The sequence below is a fragment of the Acanthaster planci genome, linkage group LG06, assembly GCF_054643075.1.
Source record: "Acanthaster planci isolate LZ-2023a linkage group LG06, COTS_SCS, whole genome shotgun sequence".
Lineage (NCBI taxonomy): Eukaryota > Metazoa > Echinodermata > Asteroidea > Valvatida > Acanthasteridae > Acanthaster > Acanthaster planci.
The window spans coordinates 3958823-3977436 of NC_141782.1; the positions used below are offsets into that span (position 1 = coordinate 3958823).

An 18614-nucleotide genomic window follows, 5' to 3' on the forward strand; every position below is an offset into this window, starting at 1 on the left:
TTGGCGGCTTGGAGTCACTTAGTTTGCTAACATCAACTACCAACTGATGTTAATTTTAATTTTGCAGCCCTGTTGGTAACAAAGTGAGCATTTAACCTCTAAAAAAGGCTCTGATGCTTTGGCAGTAAAAAAAACAGAGAGCAGCTGACACAAAAGGAATAAGGTACTACATGTAGTGGTAAGACTTCCCCCCCCCAGTCTACTGATTCTAGATTTAAATTAAGACTTAAGTTACACAATCAATCATTCTGAGAAACAATTTCAATTCACCTGCACTTCTACACATTATCCACTCCAGTGGCTCAATGCAGGAGTTCAATTACAGGCATCTGACTGTTGCCTTTCAATTTGTCAGTTCCATCCCTGGCTTAGTATCTTGGCTCCCTACTGTGACCTGTCAGAGTTCTGTTTACAAGACAAATTGCCTGAGCAACTGGCTTAATGTGACCTGTGTGTCATGAATTAGCCTAGGTGTTGGGAGATGTGCAGTGCAGGGAATGTGTCTGGAACAGAATTCCAGGGCACCTGTACAGTACTGTACCCACACATAGATGGTGTTTGCTCCAAAAGGACATCTTAAATTTCCACAGCTGGTGAATTTGAGCATACATGTACGGGTACGTGATCACGGTACAGTACATCGTACATACAGTACATGCAGTGCTATGGTTTAACCCCAAAGGAGCCAGGGATTCGTCCTCCATCCGCCCCCCCCCACATTTTTCCTGACATCTCCGCAGAACATTTTTTCAGGAGCTGATGAGCCTTTAGGAGTTTTTAGCATAATTCTTTGCTGTCACCAATTGACACCAATTGTGCAAGAATCTATATCTTTCTTGCGCAGCACCCATTTTTCTGAGGCAGGTATGCCAAAAATGTATACTTTCCACAGTGGTGCTCAATGCACCTGGCCTGGCATGCATGTTGCCTGGAGATTTAAATGACTGTAACAACAAAACCATATGATCGAGTTCAACATTAAAATTTGTAATGATAAGGAGTGTCCTAACATGCCTGCCAAATTCAACAAAATCAAACCTAACACAGCTGAGTTCTTTGGGGGGGGCAGAATCCCAGAGCACAACCTGTAGGAGTGTAGGGTGTATGTTTGTATTTGGGATACGACACACAAGCACTTAGGGGGGTCAGGTTGGCAAGGTAGTTCTTTCCTCGCCTTCCACCTCTGTGGTCCCGGGTTCAAATCCCAGCCCGGTCCACATGTGGATTGGGTTTTCAGTCCCCACCTGACCCCATGGGTTTTACCCAGAATATTCCTCTGGGGTTTTCCTCCAACCTCTAAAACTGTAACTGCTTCTTACTGTCTCCCCTTTACTGATGTTGGTGAATCTAGTATGGGTCGTTTGGCGGCTGCATGAGGCGCCCTTGTATGCCATCGGCTCAACCATGTTTAAATGTATTCATTGTTCCACGCTTAATGTCTTCATTGTACAGCGCATTTGAACATATCCATATGAAATTTGCACTTTATAAATGAATAAATTATTATTATTATTATTATTAAGCTACTATCTAGGGAACTCAGACCTTCAAAATGAAATTGATCGTTTGACCTAATGATGACCAAGGGCAATTAGATGAAATATTCATGAACCAAATGCCTTGTACAATGGATGCCCTTTCCATACAACTTTATACTTTTCTTCAATGTACATGTATCAAAACTATTTGGTATCCTTTATCAACTGAAAAGTGTACATTTTAAACATTTTTATATGCTCTTCCAAACAACTGAGAGTGCAGTTGCTGTGATGTCATCCAAGAAAAACACTTATTCACTATAGGTGTTCTGATCAAATTGTGAACCCAAAATTTGCTCATTGAAAAGGTTTATAAAAAAGGACTGCCCACTGCTTTATTGTCAGTACTTAGAACAGCTGCTGAAGACATGGAAACATAGAACGGCACAAATATTCTTAAAACTTCCAGAAGTTTCTGTGTAGAAATCAATGCAACATTGATCTACGCTCCCTGGAGACAGCAGAAAGGTTTGCTCATGAATATGGAAATTTGCATCAGGACAAAAACCAGAAAAGCACCAAAATATGTACACATACCTTTACAATAGCAAACCAACAGTCGAAAATAAGTTAACTGAAACACAAAGGCGTATTTTCAAAGTTGTAGTCAAAATTTTGCATTACAGACCCTTTCACTGAGCCAAACATCCACATCTCCATGTACTCCATTAACCCTAACCTTCCCTTACCACACAGAATTGAACACCAGTAAAGTGTGTGAAATTTGTGGCACTGGGTACTGTACCCCTAAACTGTTTGTGCTTTAACATGGGTTCAGGCATACCCAAAATAAACAGAGTCCAACAGTTTTTGTGCACAGTTTACCATATGTTGTTGGAATGTGTGTGAATGGGTATGGTCCCTAGTAAATCACTCTGGGGAGTTAGGGTTAATTAAAACGAACCCGTAATTATAGTAGTTGCATAAACTTTCTAAAATGCAAGCAAAGTTACCAATGTGATACTAGGCAGTACACGTAATAAAATGACACAACACTAGTGAGCACCCACTCCTGTCTGGTCACATCATGTGCAATGTGGGCAAACTACTTGTAAGATTTCTGGAGGGGACTTCTAACAATATATCCTTTAAAAGGGGAACATTTTTGTCTTTGTGGGCAAGTGAGGAGAAACTTGGAATTTTCCAGCTGCAAGGAAAACCTGAAAAGAAAGGGAAATGTTGGAGAAAACAATACAAAGAGAAAAACTAAATAGAACTATTGCCATGTGCCCCTGTGAACTTGATAAGTTGATCGGATCACCTAAGGTACATATTATGCCAATACACACTGCAAACTACATACATATGTACAAACACCACTGAATAGCAACAAAGTTGATCTTACAAATGTTTGTGTGCTCAGTCGGCCACTATCAACAAAAGCAAATTTGCATTTCAACACTTCATCATATCCGATTACAAGAATAAACACTGCCAAATGTTATCCTATATAGATACTGCAAAGCTATCACTCAAATCAAACTGATGCACTGATGCAATTTGACAGGAGAAACATTTGTGCTGTATGATCAGTGTTCACTGTACACAGAATTCCTGTTTATTATCTGTTCCTTTCTAACAGATGTTCAGTGAGCTAGTGCTCCAACACAAATAATGAAATAAATGATCAGTGTATGCATGTGGGTCAGCTAGTCCTGAGCACAGGGCAATCTTATGGTCATTTCTGGTCATTTCTGGTCATTATCAACAACCACACACTGCAATAAACCTTCTGAACCTTTTTACGACTGAAAAATTCCCCTTAAGCCACTTGCAAAATGTACACATCAGTTTATTATTGTTAAAGGCATTTACCTCCCACTCAACAGAAATAATAGTAAATCAATAAGAGTCTTAGAATTTTTACCGGAGGAAGAACCTCTGCTCAACAGTTCATGTAGTAACATTTAATTAAAAAAGTAAGTCAGTAAATTTCTTGAACATGTTCAGTGCGAGTTTTTCTATTTGTTTTTTTTTTTTAATTTTCTGTTCGGTTGAACATATTGATGCATGGACCGCCGAATTAATGTACATAGCTGATTGGATGTCAATTCAGTGCAACAAATCAAAGCATGATTAATGCTTAAGACTACAACACTAAACTTTCACCGAAAAATATCTTGCTCATAAGCTGTGCTGCAAACTGGTCTAATTTTTGCTTTGTTTTGAGAATGGATCTATTATGATTATTGAAAATCAACTATAAGTCCCCTCCTACATCTGTGAGACAGATTTGACATGAAACCCTGCTGTGCATATATGCCTAACCTTTCTAACAGCATCTGGCTGTAATATTAGAGGACTGAAATTAATCTGCCCCTTTTCAAGGCAACAAGATCTTCTTTCAGGTTGGGGCAATAGTCATTCAGGACATAACACACATCCTGGCAGGGTTTAGCGGGTTAAATGTCTACCTGTAAATCCTCACACGTCAACTATCTTATATAAAAGAGGTTACAAAGGGCAGGATGCAAGGGAAAGCTGGGAGAGGCTGCATCAGTTTTCTACATGTGATATAACCAGTGACACTGCAGTAAGTTAAAAGTCAAAACATGTCATAGAAACTGTTGACCTTTCATCCAATGCATGTCATACATGTATTAAGTTTCCTTATAACTGGTATGTCCATTTTTGTAAAGGTATAACAGGGTATGTACATTCAGACAGGACAAAGTTTAAGCAGGACACGTTAACGAGAGCGCAACAAATGTACTATTTCCTAAACAGGGAAATTCTCCTCATGAGTTTACCGGAAGCTTGCCTCTAAAACAAGGGAAAGCTTGCAGGCAAAATTGTTTTTCTGTAAAGGTTATGGTGCATACGTGCATGTATTTGAGAAACGAGGTTGAAGCAGTGAACTGCATGAAGTCTGTCAAGTGTTTGCTGTAGACTGCAGTACTTGACATGCAAACTACCTTTATATTCCAATTTTTATTCACCGTCCTCCAAATGGTATGTATTTGAGTATACTTTCACCTAGCAATGTACAAATGTATGATGAATAAAAAAAGAAAGCTTCAAAATTGTACACTAGATGATTTTTCAACAGTAGATCATAGTATGATGTAAGCAAACTGCCTTTATATTCCAATTTTTTATTCACTCTCCTCCAAATGGTAAGCACTTAATCAAGTTGTATTTAAATATACTTTCACCTACATGCACCAATGTTCAAATGTATGATGAATCAAAAATAAAGCCTCAAAATACACTAGATGTTTTTTACAACAGACGATCACTGATTCACATTCATGGTCAGGGAGCATGGGACATAGCTCCATGCAAAGTCGGTAACAAGCTCTCTTCTCACAAGATCACGGTGTTAAACCTGTCATATGAAAACAACCCCAGACATCCTGAAAGGTTTGAGGTGAAGCCCACGTTTGCGATTTTCTGTCACAATTTGAAAGGGGCAACAAAAGTTCAAACTTTACCCAATTTGGCCAGGCTCGCAATCATGATCCAAACGCCAATCCCAAAGGGCACCTGAACTTCTTCCCACTCCAAGCTGACCACTTCATAGCGTAAGTGCTCCTCCGCACCCCGGCAACCACTCACATTACCGTACTCCTGTGCTGACACAAGCGTGACCAAGCAGAAGAGGACTACGCCGTGAGGGACCACACTCTCCAAATGTCGATAAGCCATCTTCAGCACAGTTTCAATGGGCCGTTTACTGATGGAATGTCAGCATACTGCCGGGAAATTGTTTTTTGAGGACTTGGCAAAATTATGGACAAGCACTGGACATCTGGTGAAGAAAATCAGAGAAATCAGATCGTTGTTATGCACCGGATCAAAGGACTTCAATTGTCAAATTCAATACAGAGAGTCATCTGTTTAAATTTTAATAGTAAATCAATAAACATATCAATCAAGGAATGCATTCAACATTTGACAGATAAAAATTCTGAACAAATCCTGATGAAGTGTATTCAAGTACTTGACAAACGTCTTTGCATGTTTGACTAAATGACTTGACTAAAAAATGGCTGCAAATCTCAACCTAGACTTAAAATGTCACACTTTTTGGGGTTACATGTAATTCCATAATAAAAGGTTATCAGAAGAATAACTCTTTAAATATGTTCAGTTGGCAAAATCAGAAAGAAGTGATGGCAAAATCAGAAAGAAGTGATGACAAATTTAGGCCAACTTCATTCACAGATAAGCCTTTTGATTTTCACTAAAATCTGGATTTGAACAATTAAAAATACTTAAGTCTACAAGAAAAGACCAAATTCTGTGAATCTCCTGACAGTTCACCTGTTTTAATTAAGCAAAATGTTTTCACTACATTGCAAAATTATTTACCGTATGCCCCTCCCCAACAAAATGTTAATCGTGATTCATGAACTGTCCAAGCTCATTACGTACTAGCTTGAACACCATGCACTTGTACATGAACACGTATCATCTAATGATGATGAATAGAGACTACATTCAGACACTTGAAAGCCACTACAAATATGCCCAGCATCAACACTTGACAATCCAATAGGCCTATAGCCTTGCATCTACTGGCCATGCACACTCCACACCATAAGGCGTTAACCAGTGCATTACATAACAGGCTCCCTCTTACAAGTCTGCTATCCACTGTGCCTGAATGGATCTATCAAACCCACCTAACATTTTCTTCATGGTAGATTTCTATGGGTACATACAGTACATGCACGGTGCATTCCGACCATATTCCCAAGATGCATTTGCGGAATGTGGACAGCAATATAAATCATTGCTCAGCAATGATACACTCAGAATACATGCATTATGTGCCAGTCATGCCCTTCTACTGTTCCATTCCCTCCTAAACTCAGCCTGCATACTGCATTCATTAACAGATCAGGGGAGGGAAGGGGGAGGGGGAAGAAGGGGAGGAGGGGGAGGATGAGAGCTATGCAATTTCTTTTACTATTTCCATGTCCCTTCCAGTAAGCATGAAATTGTCTGATCCCTCGTGAAAGGTTACACAAAAATCTTCTAGACCCCCCAAATTCCCCCCCCAAAATTAGTTCTGGATCCACCCTTACCTTTATACCTCTATTGCAGTTTCAGAGTGAAGGAAAGTGACTAACTGTTTTTAATATTACAAGCAGAAGAAACCCTGATTCTACTGTACATGTATCCAAAGTAAATTTTCTTATTCGATTCTATCCAGTTGAAGTAAAGTTGGGTTAAAAAAGAGGCCTATATTACATGTACAAGGAGCCATGAGTGCTGAAGGAAAGATTTCACTTAGCGACTATCATACCCTCTCCATTTAAAAGTAAAAAGAAACAGGAAACAGCAATTTCGGGCAAATAACCGATTGTCCCTGATCACAACAAAGGTAGATGGTACACCCGTAATATGATCATTCAAGGGTGAAATCTAGGGGAAAGTGATTTACAAATTAGTTTGCACAACAGCTAATCTAACACATACTCTCTGGACTACAAGTGCATGTATTTTACACCAACATACAGGTACATTGTGCCAGTACATGAGACACAATGAGTGCAGAAAATTGTTGGGTGGACTGCACATTCTCAATGCTCTTTCTCTATTTTTTTTAAACTGAATTAGTTGCACAAAGCAGTGTCTGAGCATTGCTACAGCTACATGCACATGTAAATGTATAAGGGAAGACATTAGGAAAGAAATGGTACATGAAAATCAATCAGTCACACCAGTAATGCACGTACATTGTTTCATGATAAATGTAACCTATTTGATGAGCACAGCTTTCTGTGCAGTCTAATAATTACAACCCAGCAATCCACATACAGAATGTACCTGTGCTCAATCAATATAGTGCCTACTGCAATACTGAATGCAATTCTCATCTGCTGAGTTAATTAGTAGAATCAGTAAACCCAACATTTGGCATAATATTAACTGCCTCTTCACACAAATGGGCATGGAAAGATATACATGTATGGATGCAGCATGACATCATGTGCATGCATAAACCCAATGAGACTGGTCTGAACAATGCCAAGTGTTTTCTGAGTGAACACTTGAATATTTTCACTGCTAAATTTGACTTTTTTTTATGTTACTGCTTTCACTGAAATGGTCAATACATATTCATGTAGGTCACTACGAGGAAATAGTGGCATCTGTTAATGGATTTCTTTCCATAGGCACATTTATGTAGATATATCTAGACATTTTGGGTGGGAGGGGGTGTTTTACCAACGACTTGAACGAGTGCCCATCAAGCATTTCTAGCACCGGCGTGCAGGGCCGCCAAGTGTAACACTGTTACTGGGACAAGGTCAAAATCCAAAAATTCGAAATTTTTTAATCGTTGGAGAAGTGCGCACTTATTGAATTTAATCCGTAGATAAACATACAGAAAAACATGGTTACTCCATCGGCATGATTAGCTTAAGCTTTGTTGTTTTACGGACACGTTCCACGAATCATGGTAAGGAACGACACATCGTCAACTTGGCAAGTTGACCACATGGCATTGTGATTTTCTCTGGACTGGTCGACTTCAATCGGAACACGAACCATTCAAAAACTAACAGTCATCAGCCCACAAAATAGATATCCTGTGGCTAAAAACTTACCAAACTGCGCCTGTTTCTCGCACAGAGTAAGTTAATGCGACTCTCACGCTGGGGAGACACTTCACTGCATTTCCGCCTCAACTACCACACCTCCTCATCAGCTAGAGTCAGTGGACCGAATGAGAATGCAAAGTGACAGTGCTGTACATGACGTACGCGTCAAGTGTGTACCATGTACATGTACACATACGACTGCACGTGCTCAGTGAGTGGTGACAGGGCGTTACATAAACGAGAGCTCAGGGGGAGGGGAAAGTCCCCCAGATTGTGTAGCACTCATATTAACAAACTGCGTTGCTCGTTCCAGTTGTCAGAAAGGGAGAATCTCATTCAGACGGCCGATTGCATCAATAAAATTGCCAGGGCAGCGGCGCTTCCCCACTCACTGGTCCGCTGATCAAACATTACTTATTCCATAGAAATACCTAAGTCGCGCTTTGAACGTTGACAGACAGTTTTGAAAAAAAAATTTCAGCTTGCCCCCACCTAAAACCTGGATACACTAACTGGATTAGTCCAGAAAACAAAATACAATCAGTGATTGGGATAATACGATACACGTGCACTCTTATCCGCGACTAAATTCGTAATTATGTACATTATAACAACAAACTAGAACACGTATTGTCATTAAAGTAACACGCAGAATCATAACAATTTTGTCAGCACAAATTTACGGGACATTTCCTCAGTAGAAAGGAAAAACAGAGGTTTAAATGAAAAGGATGCAAGATAAACACACAAGGACCAAAAATCAAACTAAGAAGAGAAATCAAATCACAAGGATATAATTAATAAATCAAAAACCCAATCGAGCATTTTAGCAACACTATCTGTAACATCAACAGGTTTATAATGACAGACGCATTGGATTTCACTCAGTGCACTAGGAAAGGTGGAGCATTAAACTAAATCTTCAAGTACAGTAATCCTTCCTTCAAGGCATTGATTAAAAAAAAACAGAAACAACGGCCAATCATAACATTAAAAAAACCGAATCGAAACAAAAACTTAAGGGAAAAAATCAGTGAAAAAGGGAAGAATTTTAAATGGAAAGTGTGCTAAAACTAACTGAAATAGCCCCAACCCAATGCCCGCGGTTAATAACGGTTATGCGGTGAAGTTTTGGCACAGCATTTATATTTAATTTTTAGATGTTTCCTCCTGATCCAAGTTATTTAATTGGGACTTTTGGTGGGCAGGGGTGGTGGCGATTCCTTTCTACAAAGGCAAAAATATTGTGGCACTGCCAAAGTAAGTAGATGATAGAATTAAATTAGAATATTAGGCTTGGTGGACCTTCTTTGGACTTCAAATCATCTATGTTCCTGCTATAAAATATAGATAAGAAATAAACACTATTAAATGCGTAAAACTCCCATTAAACGGCAACCCACTCTCATCGACCCCCAGTTTAGTTCCAGGGACAATCTTTTAAAAAGTTCCATTCATGGCAAACAAATACAGAGCGATGCTTTTATTTACACCTGTGGAAACTCGTTACATAGAGAAAGTGTACAGTCAACGCATAAAATAATTGAGGGCGCCCCGCAAGATCAACGGTCAGCCCAAAGTCTCTATGGTCGAGTTCGGGCGTGTGTTCTTGACCAGGGCCGTTTTCCAATACTCAACTTCGGCTCCGTTTCAGGCTTCAACTGTTTTTTAACTAGCTGCCTTTGAAGCTGTAAGCGCAGTAATTAGTCTTATATTGCCACAAATTATCCAATAAGATGCAAGAATACCAAAAATCACAGTAATCCAATTTAATTTAAACGCTTCAGGCCCACAATCGGGGATTGATTTTGGGAACGAAGCCTGATACGGAGACGAAGTGAGTATTCAAAAACGGCCCGGGTTTCTCTTTTTTTTGCGCTCGAACGGCGGGAGGGAACACGACTCAAGAACACTGTTCTCGGAACGGGATCACACACCACCGCCTCCTCGTCAAGGTTTTCACACGCGAAAATTCGTGAGATTTTGATTTTTGAACAGCTGCAAAAAGTAGAGAGATGGTTTACAAAGCCAGAGACAATGGGAAGTTTTGCAAAATTAACATTAATCACTTTTCATAACACAGAAATGAATGTTCCTGTTTAAACAGAAAAGAATTCAGCCCAGTGATCCAAACATTAAGTCTCAAATAACGTTCATGTTCATGGACGCAGCCGTGTTGCAAGTCGCTTGCCACTAACCACCAGCAACAACCGGTTGTGTGTTACCGGCGTTCGAGCGGCCGACCCATGAACATCAAATTTAGCTGTTCGTGAACATTCGAGGGCAGGCCGCCGCGCCCGAACTAAGCCACTATGGCTACTACGACGTGCACCAAGTTATTGGCCGGATGGCTGCAGGCTGCATTACGTCAATTCAAGTGATAATTTCTGCCGAACTAATAGCATGAAAAGCGCCCTACAGTTTCTTCGAAATTGTTTGGCCAAAAAAAGGAATGATTATACAAGTAGGCAGGATCAACTCCCTGGTGTATGTGGGAGGGGGAAGGCTTCCACCCGATGGTAGAGTTGATAAAATTACGGTTGATGGCGTCATTTGAATAATGGCCGAGTGCAGGCGTGGGAACTATCACTCTTTGGGTGGTGGGTTTTCTTTGTGTGAATAAGTAAAGAATGTAATTGGCTTGTCCATCAGAAATGAAAAGAAATGGAAAGACTAAGGACAAGCCAATTTAAGTTATGTTTGAAAAACCCCTGTAATGTCGGCTTGCATGTTATCGTTCCCAGAAATTTCAATGGGGCTTGAATAAGTGCACTGGCACTGCACCCTACAGACTTTCTACACGCGGTTGAGGGCGCGCAGCCTTGTCAACTGACCAAATAAAGGAATCCAAAGGACATCGTTAAGCATACCCCTTTCTATTTACACAGTATTCCTGAAAAACTACAACTCTCGAAGATGTTAACAACACACACTAACCCATATTTGGATTTTCATTTCATAACGCCATGGAGTTTTCAAGGCTTGCCAGTACAAATGTACACCTCGCATAAATCTCACTGAATCTCGGATTTGAAACATTACATGATGGACTAGGGGTGCAAGAGAGGTTCGTCGGAACACCACATGAAATCGATCTCTTCTAGAAATGTGGTGGTTCCGAGAAGAACCGGCAAGTGGGAACTCTGAATTTTGACCAGGATGCTCTGGTCATTCCTATTCTCAGTCCCGAGGATAACCAGACCATCCTGGTTGCACCATCAAGTTTCAATTCACCGGTGCTTCTTAGAACCACCACTCTCCTAGAAGAGATAGATTCCACGTATTGAACCCGCAAACCTTTTCAGTTATTAAAACTAAACCACACTGTCCATTTTAGGTATGCGCCTGACCACCTCAGACTTTCGGAATATTCAGGAAAAAGGGCTCTGAATACGAAAACCCCTATCTTTACTATTTGTCAATAGTTTACAAAACTTCAGGTTTCTGAGAAGATGAAACTGTAGAGTTCTGTGCGTCTCGGACGTATGTCACCATTGTGAGTCTCGAGTCACTTAGCAGAGGGTGGATTCCAAATTCGGTAATGGGATGGGAGGTTCCAGATTTTGTAATGATTGGGGGGGGTTCAATCAACCAATTACAAGCCTTCTATTGAAAACAGATGCCCCCAATAAAAATAACAATCAGGTCTGTCTTAAATATTTGTTTCATTGGTTTATGCAAAGTTACAAGCTTTATTATTGTAGGTCTCACAGCAAGTTTACAGCTACAAAAAAATGCTGTGGGAAGATTTTACCAATAGTTATAGACAGTCTTCCATACCGACAAGAACTTTGAATGTCAAAGTGCCAAGAATGCTGATGGCAAACTCAACATCACATCCTGTCCACATCCACACGTACAACCACATGTACTTTCACTGAAACTTTACGTCAATATCAAATTACCTCACTTAATACTAAATTCCTGGGGCTAGGTTGGGTTGGCTTTCGAGATGTCAACATACAGTGTATGAAATGGGTGACCCGTGAGTCAAGTCAAAGTAAGAAGTGGAACTAGGCAAATTATCTTGTTCTAACCAGAACCTTGTTATAATAAAGAACTGGAAAACAAGGGGAAATATTGAAGAGACTTGGGACTGAAAAGATACTCTTTACAGTGTTTTGATCTGACAAGAGTGTTCTTTACATTCAGGGTTGCCTATTTAGAGAACATGAATACATCAGAATAGACAATATAGGTATTGTATGACTATAGAAAAATATACTGCCAGAATTTTTCTTTAACCTTGTCCATTTCTTGGGTGAACTGAATACACCATCATTTTGTTGTAACTATGCAGCCAAAATCTGTAAAAATCATAAAAAGCTCAGGTCTCAAACTGCTTCTGAAACTAACAAATCTTATCATTAACGTCCATGTACATGTAAACTTTTCATCAAAACTGCAAAATATCTGCTATTCTTTCCTTCCAAATGACAATGCCAGATAACATGATTTCAAAGGGTATTTAACAACATCCAGGTCTCCAAGTATGACTTTCAATTACCTACATCAGGCTTTCCCTAGCTCTGGCTAGGAAGATGGCCGTGTTACTCACTGATAAAATTCAACAACCATTGAAACTTACTGGTAAAGGGAAGCGTCTGTGCAAAGCATTACCCATGCATTTTAATTCTTGACACTGATCCCTTTTTAACCCTAACCATGCTGAACCCACCAAGGTTATGCAGGATTTCAATGGTTCCTAGAGGGTTAGGGTTGCATGTACAGCATTGACTGTACCAGTCTGTTAATTTGTTACTGTATTCAAGGAGGCAACTAATTGACAGTTGTGACTGCATTCACGGAAGTGTCGGTTGCATGTTGCAATCGAAGAGTGATGACTTTGAAGACCTCCCCCCTCTCTTCAGATTGGGACCTTCTACTCGTTGCCTTGCCATAGGTGAGACTTGTACGCATGGTGGAAATGAATTTCATGGGAAATAAACATTCATCTCCAACCAACTGGATGATTTGACAGGTGGGACCAGGTTCTTCTGTGGCAGAAGGGAGTGGAGGTAATAGGGAAGGTGGGAGACATGTTGGGTCCAACGTGAATCACCAAAAGCTGACTTCTTTCATTTTCTCCCCGAGTTCCCACCCTGCTCTGGTCAGTTCTGCCATGATGAGCAGCTCTCTATGTACAAGCACATGATGAATCCTGCTCCACCGTGCGACTGGTCTGCATGGTAGCAGACCAGTTTTAGTAGACGGGCTTGGGTTTTTGTGTTAGAAGCTGTCCAAATCGCTTCTTGATGGTAACCCTTTCCCTTGAATACTTGTCATCAGGAGAAAACCTCACTGAAAAAAATAAACGAAAGTATGTCTTATGAACACAGCACTCTCTCTGACCAATTCTGTCACATACATCAGCAAACATACATCAATAAGTGAGCTTTTTCTATTTTGACAAGACAAGCATTTCTGGTTTTTTAACCAATGACAGTCTATGTCAGGAGAAATCTACTGCTCATATCTAATAAACAAATATTGACTGCTTAATTAACCCTAACCTCCAAGGGTTGCTGGCCCTAACCTTCCCCATTCACACAAAGTTAAACACCCATATGGGACTTTGTGCACAGAGGCTGTTGGACTTTGTTTTTCTGAGGTATGCCAAACCCAATGCAAAAGCCAGCTGTTATGGGTCTACCAGACCTATCCCCATAGAATTAAACGCTTAACTACTGTTTAATTCTGTGTGGTTGGGGAAGGTTAGGGTTAAAATGGTGTGGTAAACATTACCCATAATACACACCCGTATGTATTTGCACACAATACAAAGTTTTTTTTTGCGTGTAGTTTGGTTATAGTACATGTACTTCTGGCTATGCACAGTAAGACGGCAAATGTAGTGTATACCATGTGACAAACTCTTGGCCAATCAAGAATACAGAATCTACGAGGTGTAACAAGGCTCGTGTTTGTTACAAATGTCTGCTTCTCAGGTAATAATAAACATTCTGGGGGTTAGAAATACCTGCATCATTCTAATCTGGATACGGAGTGGTAAAAATTGAAGAAAAAAAAAATTGCGTTACTAAGTTGTAATCAAGGTGAAATATTGCTCTCCGACAAGCTGGATATTTTGCTTGTACGTGCGTTTTTTGTTTTTTTTTAAAGCTCAACTTGTGTGTGAAAGTGTCATCACCACTCTTGTAACTGAACATCGACATCTGCCTAATCCTTGTCAAATCACTTTGTTATCTGAATCCAGATAGTCATTGATTTCTAAAATCCTTAATTATGACTTGTAATCATCATTATCTTAATTATCTAATCACCAGATTAATTACAAAGACATCCCTTGAGCAGGAATTACAAAAGTGAGTATAATTTGGTTTATCTAGATATGTCTGGTGGGATTTCGCTTAACATTTACCAGTTAATTTGAGTTGTACTTAATGTACTGAATTGACAGTATATTGGAATTACATGTACTGTGCATGTCTGTCCTGTCACGCTACATACAAGCTTACACCCATGCATGGGGCATATGTCTTTGCTGGGGACAGTTAGGGCTCTTCTCATAAATCAAGTGTTAGAAACATGTTACATTGCTGGGCTTTCTAGAGTCAAAGATTTCTGAAACCAGGCCTGCACTCATATAACAAAGACCGGAGATATAAACCTGATTCTAGGCTGTCAAACCAGGTTGGTTGCCTCCCTCTCTTCAGCCTGTGTCTTTGACAGTGCTTCAACTTTTAGCTTTGCTTCTGGCCTGAAGACAATCTGCAAATCTTTAATGTTTAGATCAAATAAACAACTCCTTCCTGGGCCTCATATCATACGGCCTGATGTTCCTCCAGCAAAATACTAACTCATACTGAGCCTCAATCTCCTAAGTTAGCGACTTGAAAACAAAACCTAAACACCACAATAAATAAATTTGAGAAAATGGTCCCGAACAGGGAAAAATATCATACCTGGGTGTGCTGACTGTGTGGGTTTACCATGCGGATCCACTTTCTGAAAACAAAAAATATGAGATAATTGCTTAAAACTTCATATGTGAACAGTTTGACCCAAAAGACATTTTTTGCCTTTGGCAAAATTAATGTGCCTACAAAAAAAGCATGGCAGGAAGACAAAGGAACTGAAACTGTGCCTGGCTCCTCACCATTTCCATCCATTATAATAAAACCCTTACATGGGATAAGAGACAAGGACAAATGCAACAGTGAATCAGTGTCAAAACTGGGGAATCAGGGTCAGAAACAACAACAACAGATCTCATAGTACCACAAACTTAGACCATAGGAGTCACTCATGAACTTGATGACTTGATGCAGTGCGTATCAAAACAGGGTAATCTCAATTCAGGGGGCTGATATACATGTGCCAAGGATATTTAGTTCGACAATTTTCATGTGGTTCCTCAGCTGGGAGTAGCTCATCATCTTTCCATTAATATCTTTTTGCATCACTGCTCTTAAACCTGACCGAGTACATTGTTATTGAAAATGACTAGTTCATGTCGGATTTGGGCAAGTTCGGGCAATCAATAAAAGAACTCCATGAAAGACAGTCTGAAATGAAGGCTGGCGTTTGATGGTTGATAGCCCATACCGAGAGAGATGTCCATTCCCTGCAGTATCTCGTTTTAGACGACGAAGCTGCTTTCTCCCTGGACGACAAGGTCAATTAACACAATGTTTATGAATATGTACCGACTATGACTGGACAAGAAGTCAGGGAAATGCTGTCACTATCAGCTTCAAATTTCTATTGACCGGGGCGGTAGACATAAAAGCACAAGGTAAGAAGATATCTTTCCAGTCATTCCTGAAGAAAATCATACTGACTTTCACCGATAATCCTGTCTTTTGAACAAGTCATTTTCAATAACCTTATACTCGGTCATATTGGACAGCAATGATGCAAGAAAGGTTTAAATGGAAAGACGATGAGCCAAGTCTACTCTTGATTGGTGAACCACTAGTCGACACCTAATACATGTAGTTACACGTACTCGGACTAGTGTGAATCTCATGAAATTCTGAAACTTTTAATGTCATACCCTTGGCATATTAACCCCATCTTTTTGGGTACCACAGTACAAACTTTTTTGCGTTGAATGACATCATTAGCCAGGTACGTTTGCATGGGCTTAGAACAGACCAATGAGGAACAGGGGCTTTTCCACAGAAGAGTTTGCTATTCCTATGAACGGCAATGGAAATACATGCAACCTAGGAATAATCTTGGGACACCTTTCTTTGCCAACTTTCATTTAGAATTTTGGCTAAAGTTATGTGATTAAAAATCTTCGATGCAAATCAGCATCATTTGATTAACTGTCATCAAGGAAATTTGTCCTTTAACTTAGCTGTCACCGGCTGAACATAAACAAACAGTATTGAGCTGGGCACATGCCCAGTAACTTTTTGCAGTTGGAACATTCTTACCAAGAGAAAACTTTGTTTCGTTCTTCGCCAGCATAGTTGCTGTGACTTTGTATTCAGGTGGGAATCAGACCATTTTACAATATTTGACTTTTTTTCGTTTTTTCCTCTAGAGCCATGAATCAGAAAAAGAAGATCTAATACTATGAAATTAAATTTTGGGTCAACTGAAAAAAAATATTCTTAATTTTGGGGAAAAGTTGATAACTGGGAATCAAACCCAGCTTCGGTGGTCATGCTATGAAAATGCCAACAAGTGTCAAAGAGCCTCAGTGAACACAGCGCCAACAAGCATCAAGTATTTGAAAATACCCTCTAAAGATTTAAAGGTGGTGTCATCGTATCAAAGAGACTCTCACATCTGCAAATTTTTTTTGGGATATACATGTACACTGTACATGAAAGGAGCTGCCATCTTTCTTTTCTCTACTGTCTACGTGAAAACAGGATGGCGGTCGGTCAGGCTACATAAGGAGGGCTTACTTTGTTGCTCAAATTTCCATTCAAATATCATTTTAGATAAAATGTGATGTATTGAATAAATATTATTACACCACAATATTTGTACATAAAATGTTTGATTGATGCTTGTCATGCTGGTTGGTACTAAATAGCATGACCCCAGTTGGAGGAACACCGTGAAAAATAATCATGATGAGGGAAGTGTTATTAAAAAGTAGGGAAAGAGTTCCATATCCATAACATGACATGTACCATTATATGGAGAACACTTAATGCCCCTGTGCACAAACCCTAGGAGATTGAAAAAAACTTGAGTATTTTCTAAGTAAATGCTTCAGAATTTTCTCAGGCCTAGCTAAATTTCACTGTTTAGGACACTGTTATCAAAGTTTTGCTGTTAATTTAAGGGAATATTAGTGGTGTCCATAGGCCTATAATCAATATCATGGAACTCTTTCATGCATGTCTTTTCCTAAATTCCAAAATACGTAGGAATAAGCCTTATCGCAAATACTGCATGGTTGATTTTGTGCGATGCCTTTTTACCATTGTGCAAAATCACCCGTGCAGTATTTACGATAAAGCTTATAAGTTACATCCACCTGATACACGATAATGTTACGGTTAGGTTTATTTTTATTTTAGCCATCGCTGGGAAATTTATCTAAATGACATGAACAATTTTGAGCTGGGCACATGAGCAACAACATAAATAGGCCTAACTGCTTCTTGACTTAAAAAAAAAATTCCTAACGTTAGGCCATAGGCCCTATACAGGTCCCATCAGGTACATGGAAGGCCTAGGCCTGTATCAACATGATCAAGTCGTAGGTAGACCTATGCGTAACGTTATGCCTATGCCTGGCATTTGGCAGGCAACCAGCAGCATGCATAATTGCATGCCATGTTCAACCATGGCTATGGTTCAACAGCTGCAGCTTGAACAGGTCAAACGAATCTTGGCATGGTCATGATGATGCACAACATGGAGACAATTTGAAAAAAATACCTACTTGGAGGGTATAGACTCTGTCACCATTTTCATTTAGATAGTACATAAGATACATTCTGATTTGGCAGTCTCACTCTCTGCCACTCTTGAGTATCAAATGCGTGCCCCACACATGCACACTGTGTCGCTAGCTAGCTCGCGCTGTAGTATACTATAGTGCACGTGTGGCAGATTAAGGCCACGAGGCCGTATCCGACTCACTCGTATCATTGAATTCGTGGCTACGGCGTTTCCTTTATGAAGTTGGTGCACTACAGCCAGCCGCAGGCAGCAGTACCAGTAAGAGGCTTACCTACAAGTTCACTGCAAAAGGATTTAACTGGTTTTACGCATCCATAACTGTGAGGTAGCATAAAGATTGGCGGATACCAGTTTATACAAGTTTCTTGTCTGTTTTGTCACTGTCTTTCCCACTGGGCTATCCTTAGTCGTCGATCGTTTGGAATAAACGGAAGTTTAATGAAATTAAACGCACTTTTTCAATATTATTGAAAATATTATTGCACAATCGCTTTACAGGAAATGTACTATTGGTTATATTTTTAATGTATACCATAATCTTTCAGAGCCCGGTTAGCTCAGTCGGTAGAGCATCAGACTTTTAATCTGAGGGTCGCGGGTTCGAGTCCCTCACCGGGCG

The 18614-nt window shown here is 39.9% G+C and overlaps 2 protein-coding genes and 1 non-coding gene across 6 annotated transcripts in view; 1 reads left to right on the plus strand and 2 right to left on the minus strand.

The window, feature by feature from the left end:
* Positions 1 to 8261, minus strand: part of LOC110986091 (sodium/hydrogen exchanger 3-like) — a 43680-nt gene extending 35419 nt beyond the window's left edge. For 3 of the 4 annotated variants that reach the window (XM_022247714.2, XM_022247713.2, XM_087137924.1), the window contains exons 1-2: positions 8102 to 8261; positions 4973 to 5289 (exon numbers count right to left, since the gene is read on the minus strand). In XM_022247714.2, coding sequence (XP_022103406.2) covers positions 4973 to 5186 — 214 coding nt within the window. In that variant the 5' untranslated portion in view covers positions 5187 to 5289; positions 8102 to 8261. Of the gene's footprint in view, positions 1 to 4972; positions 5290 to 6166; positions 6245 to 8101 lie in introns of those variants that run through there. The other variant, XM_087137923.1, reaches the window with a different exon arrangement.
* A 3493-nt stretch (positions 8262 to 11754) lies between these two features.
* LOC110986103 (H/ACA ribonucleoprotein complex subunit 3-like) lies at positions 11755 to 18138 on the minus strand. The gene is made up of 3 exons (XM_022247744.2): positions 17976 to 18138; positions 15022 to 15064; positions 11755 to 13396 (listed from the first exon to the last, which is right to left on the minus strand). The coding sequence occupies exons 1-3, from the start codon at positions 18027 to 18029 to the stop codon at positions 13299 to 13301; spliced, it is 195 nt and encodes a 64-aa protein (XP_022103436.1). The 5' UTR covers positions 18030 to 18138; the 3' UTR covers positions 11755 to 13298.
* Positions 18139 to 18541: 403 nt separating this feature from the next.
* On the plus strand, positions 18542 to 18614 carry Trnak-uuu (transfer RNA lysine (anticodon UUU)). Its single transcript has one exon. It is a non-coding gene; the product is annotated as a tRNA-Lys (tRNA).

Excerpts from the sequence above, each read along its gene's own strand:
- LOC110986103 (XM_022247744.2), bottom strand. The coding sequence starts at position 18,029 with ATGTATCTTATGTACTATCTAAATGAAAATGGTGACAGAGTCTATACC. Across the intron at positions 15,065-17,975 it reads ACAGAGTCTATACCCTCCAA|AAAGTGGATCCGCATGGTAA; the intron begins GTAGGTATTTTT and ends TTTTGTTTTCAG. Across the intron at positions 13,397-15,021 it reads CACACAGTCAGCACACCCAG|TGAGGTTTTCTCCTGATGAC; the intron begins GTATGATATTTT and ends TATTTTTTTCAG.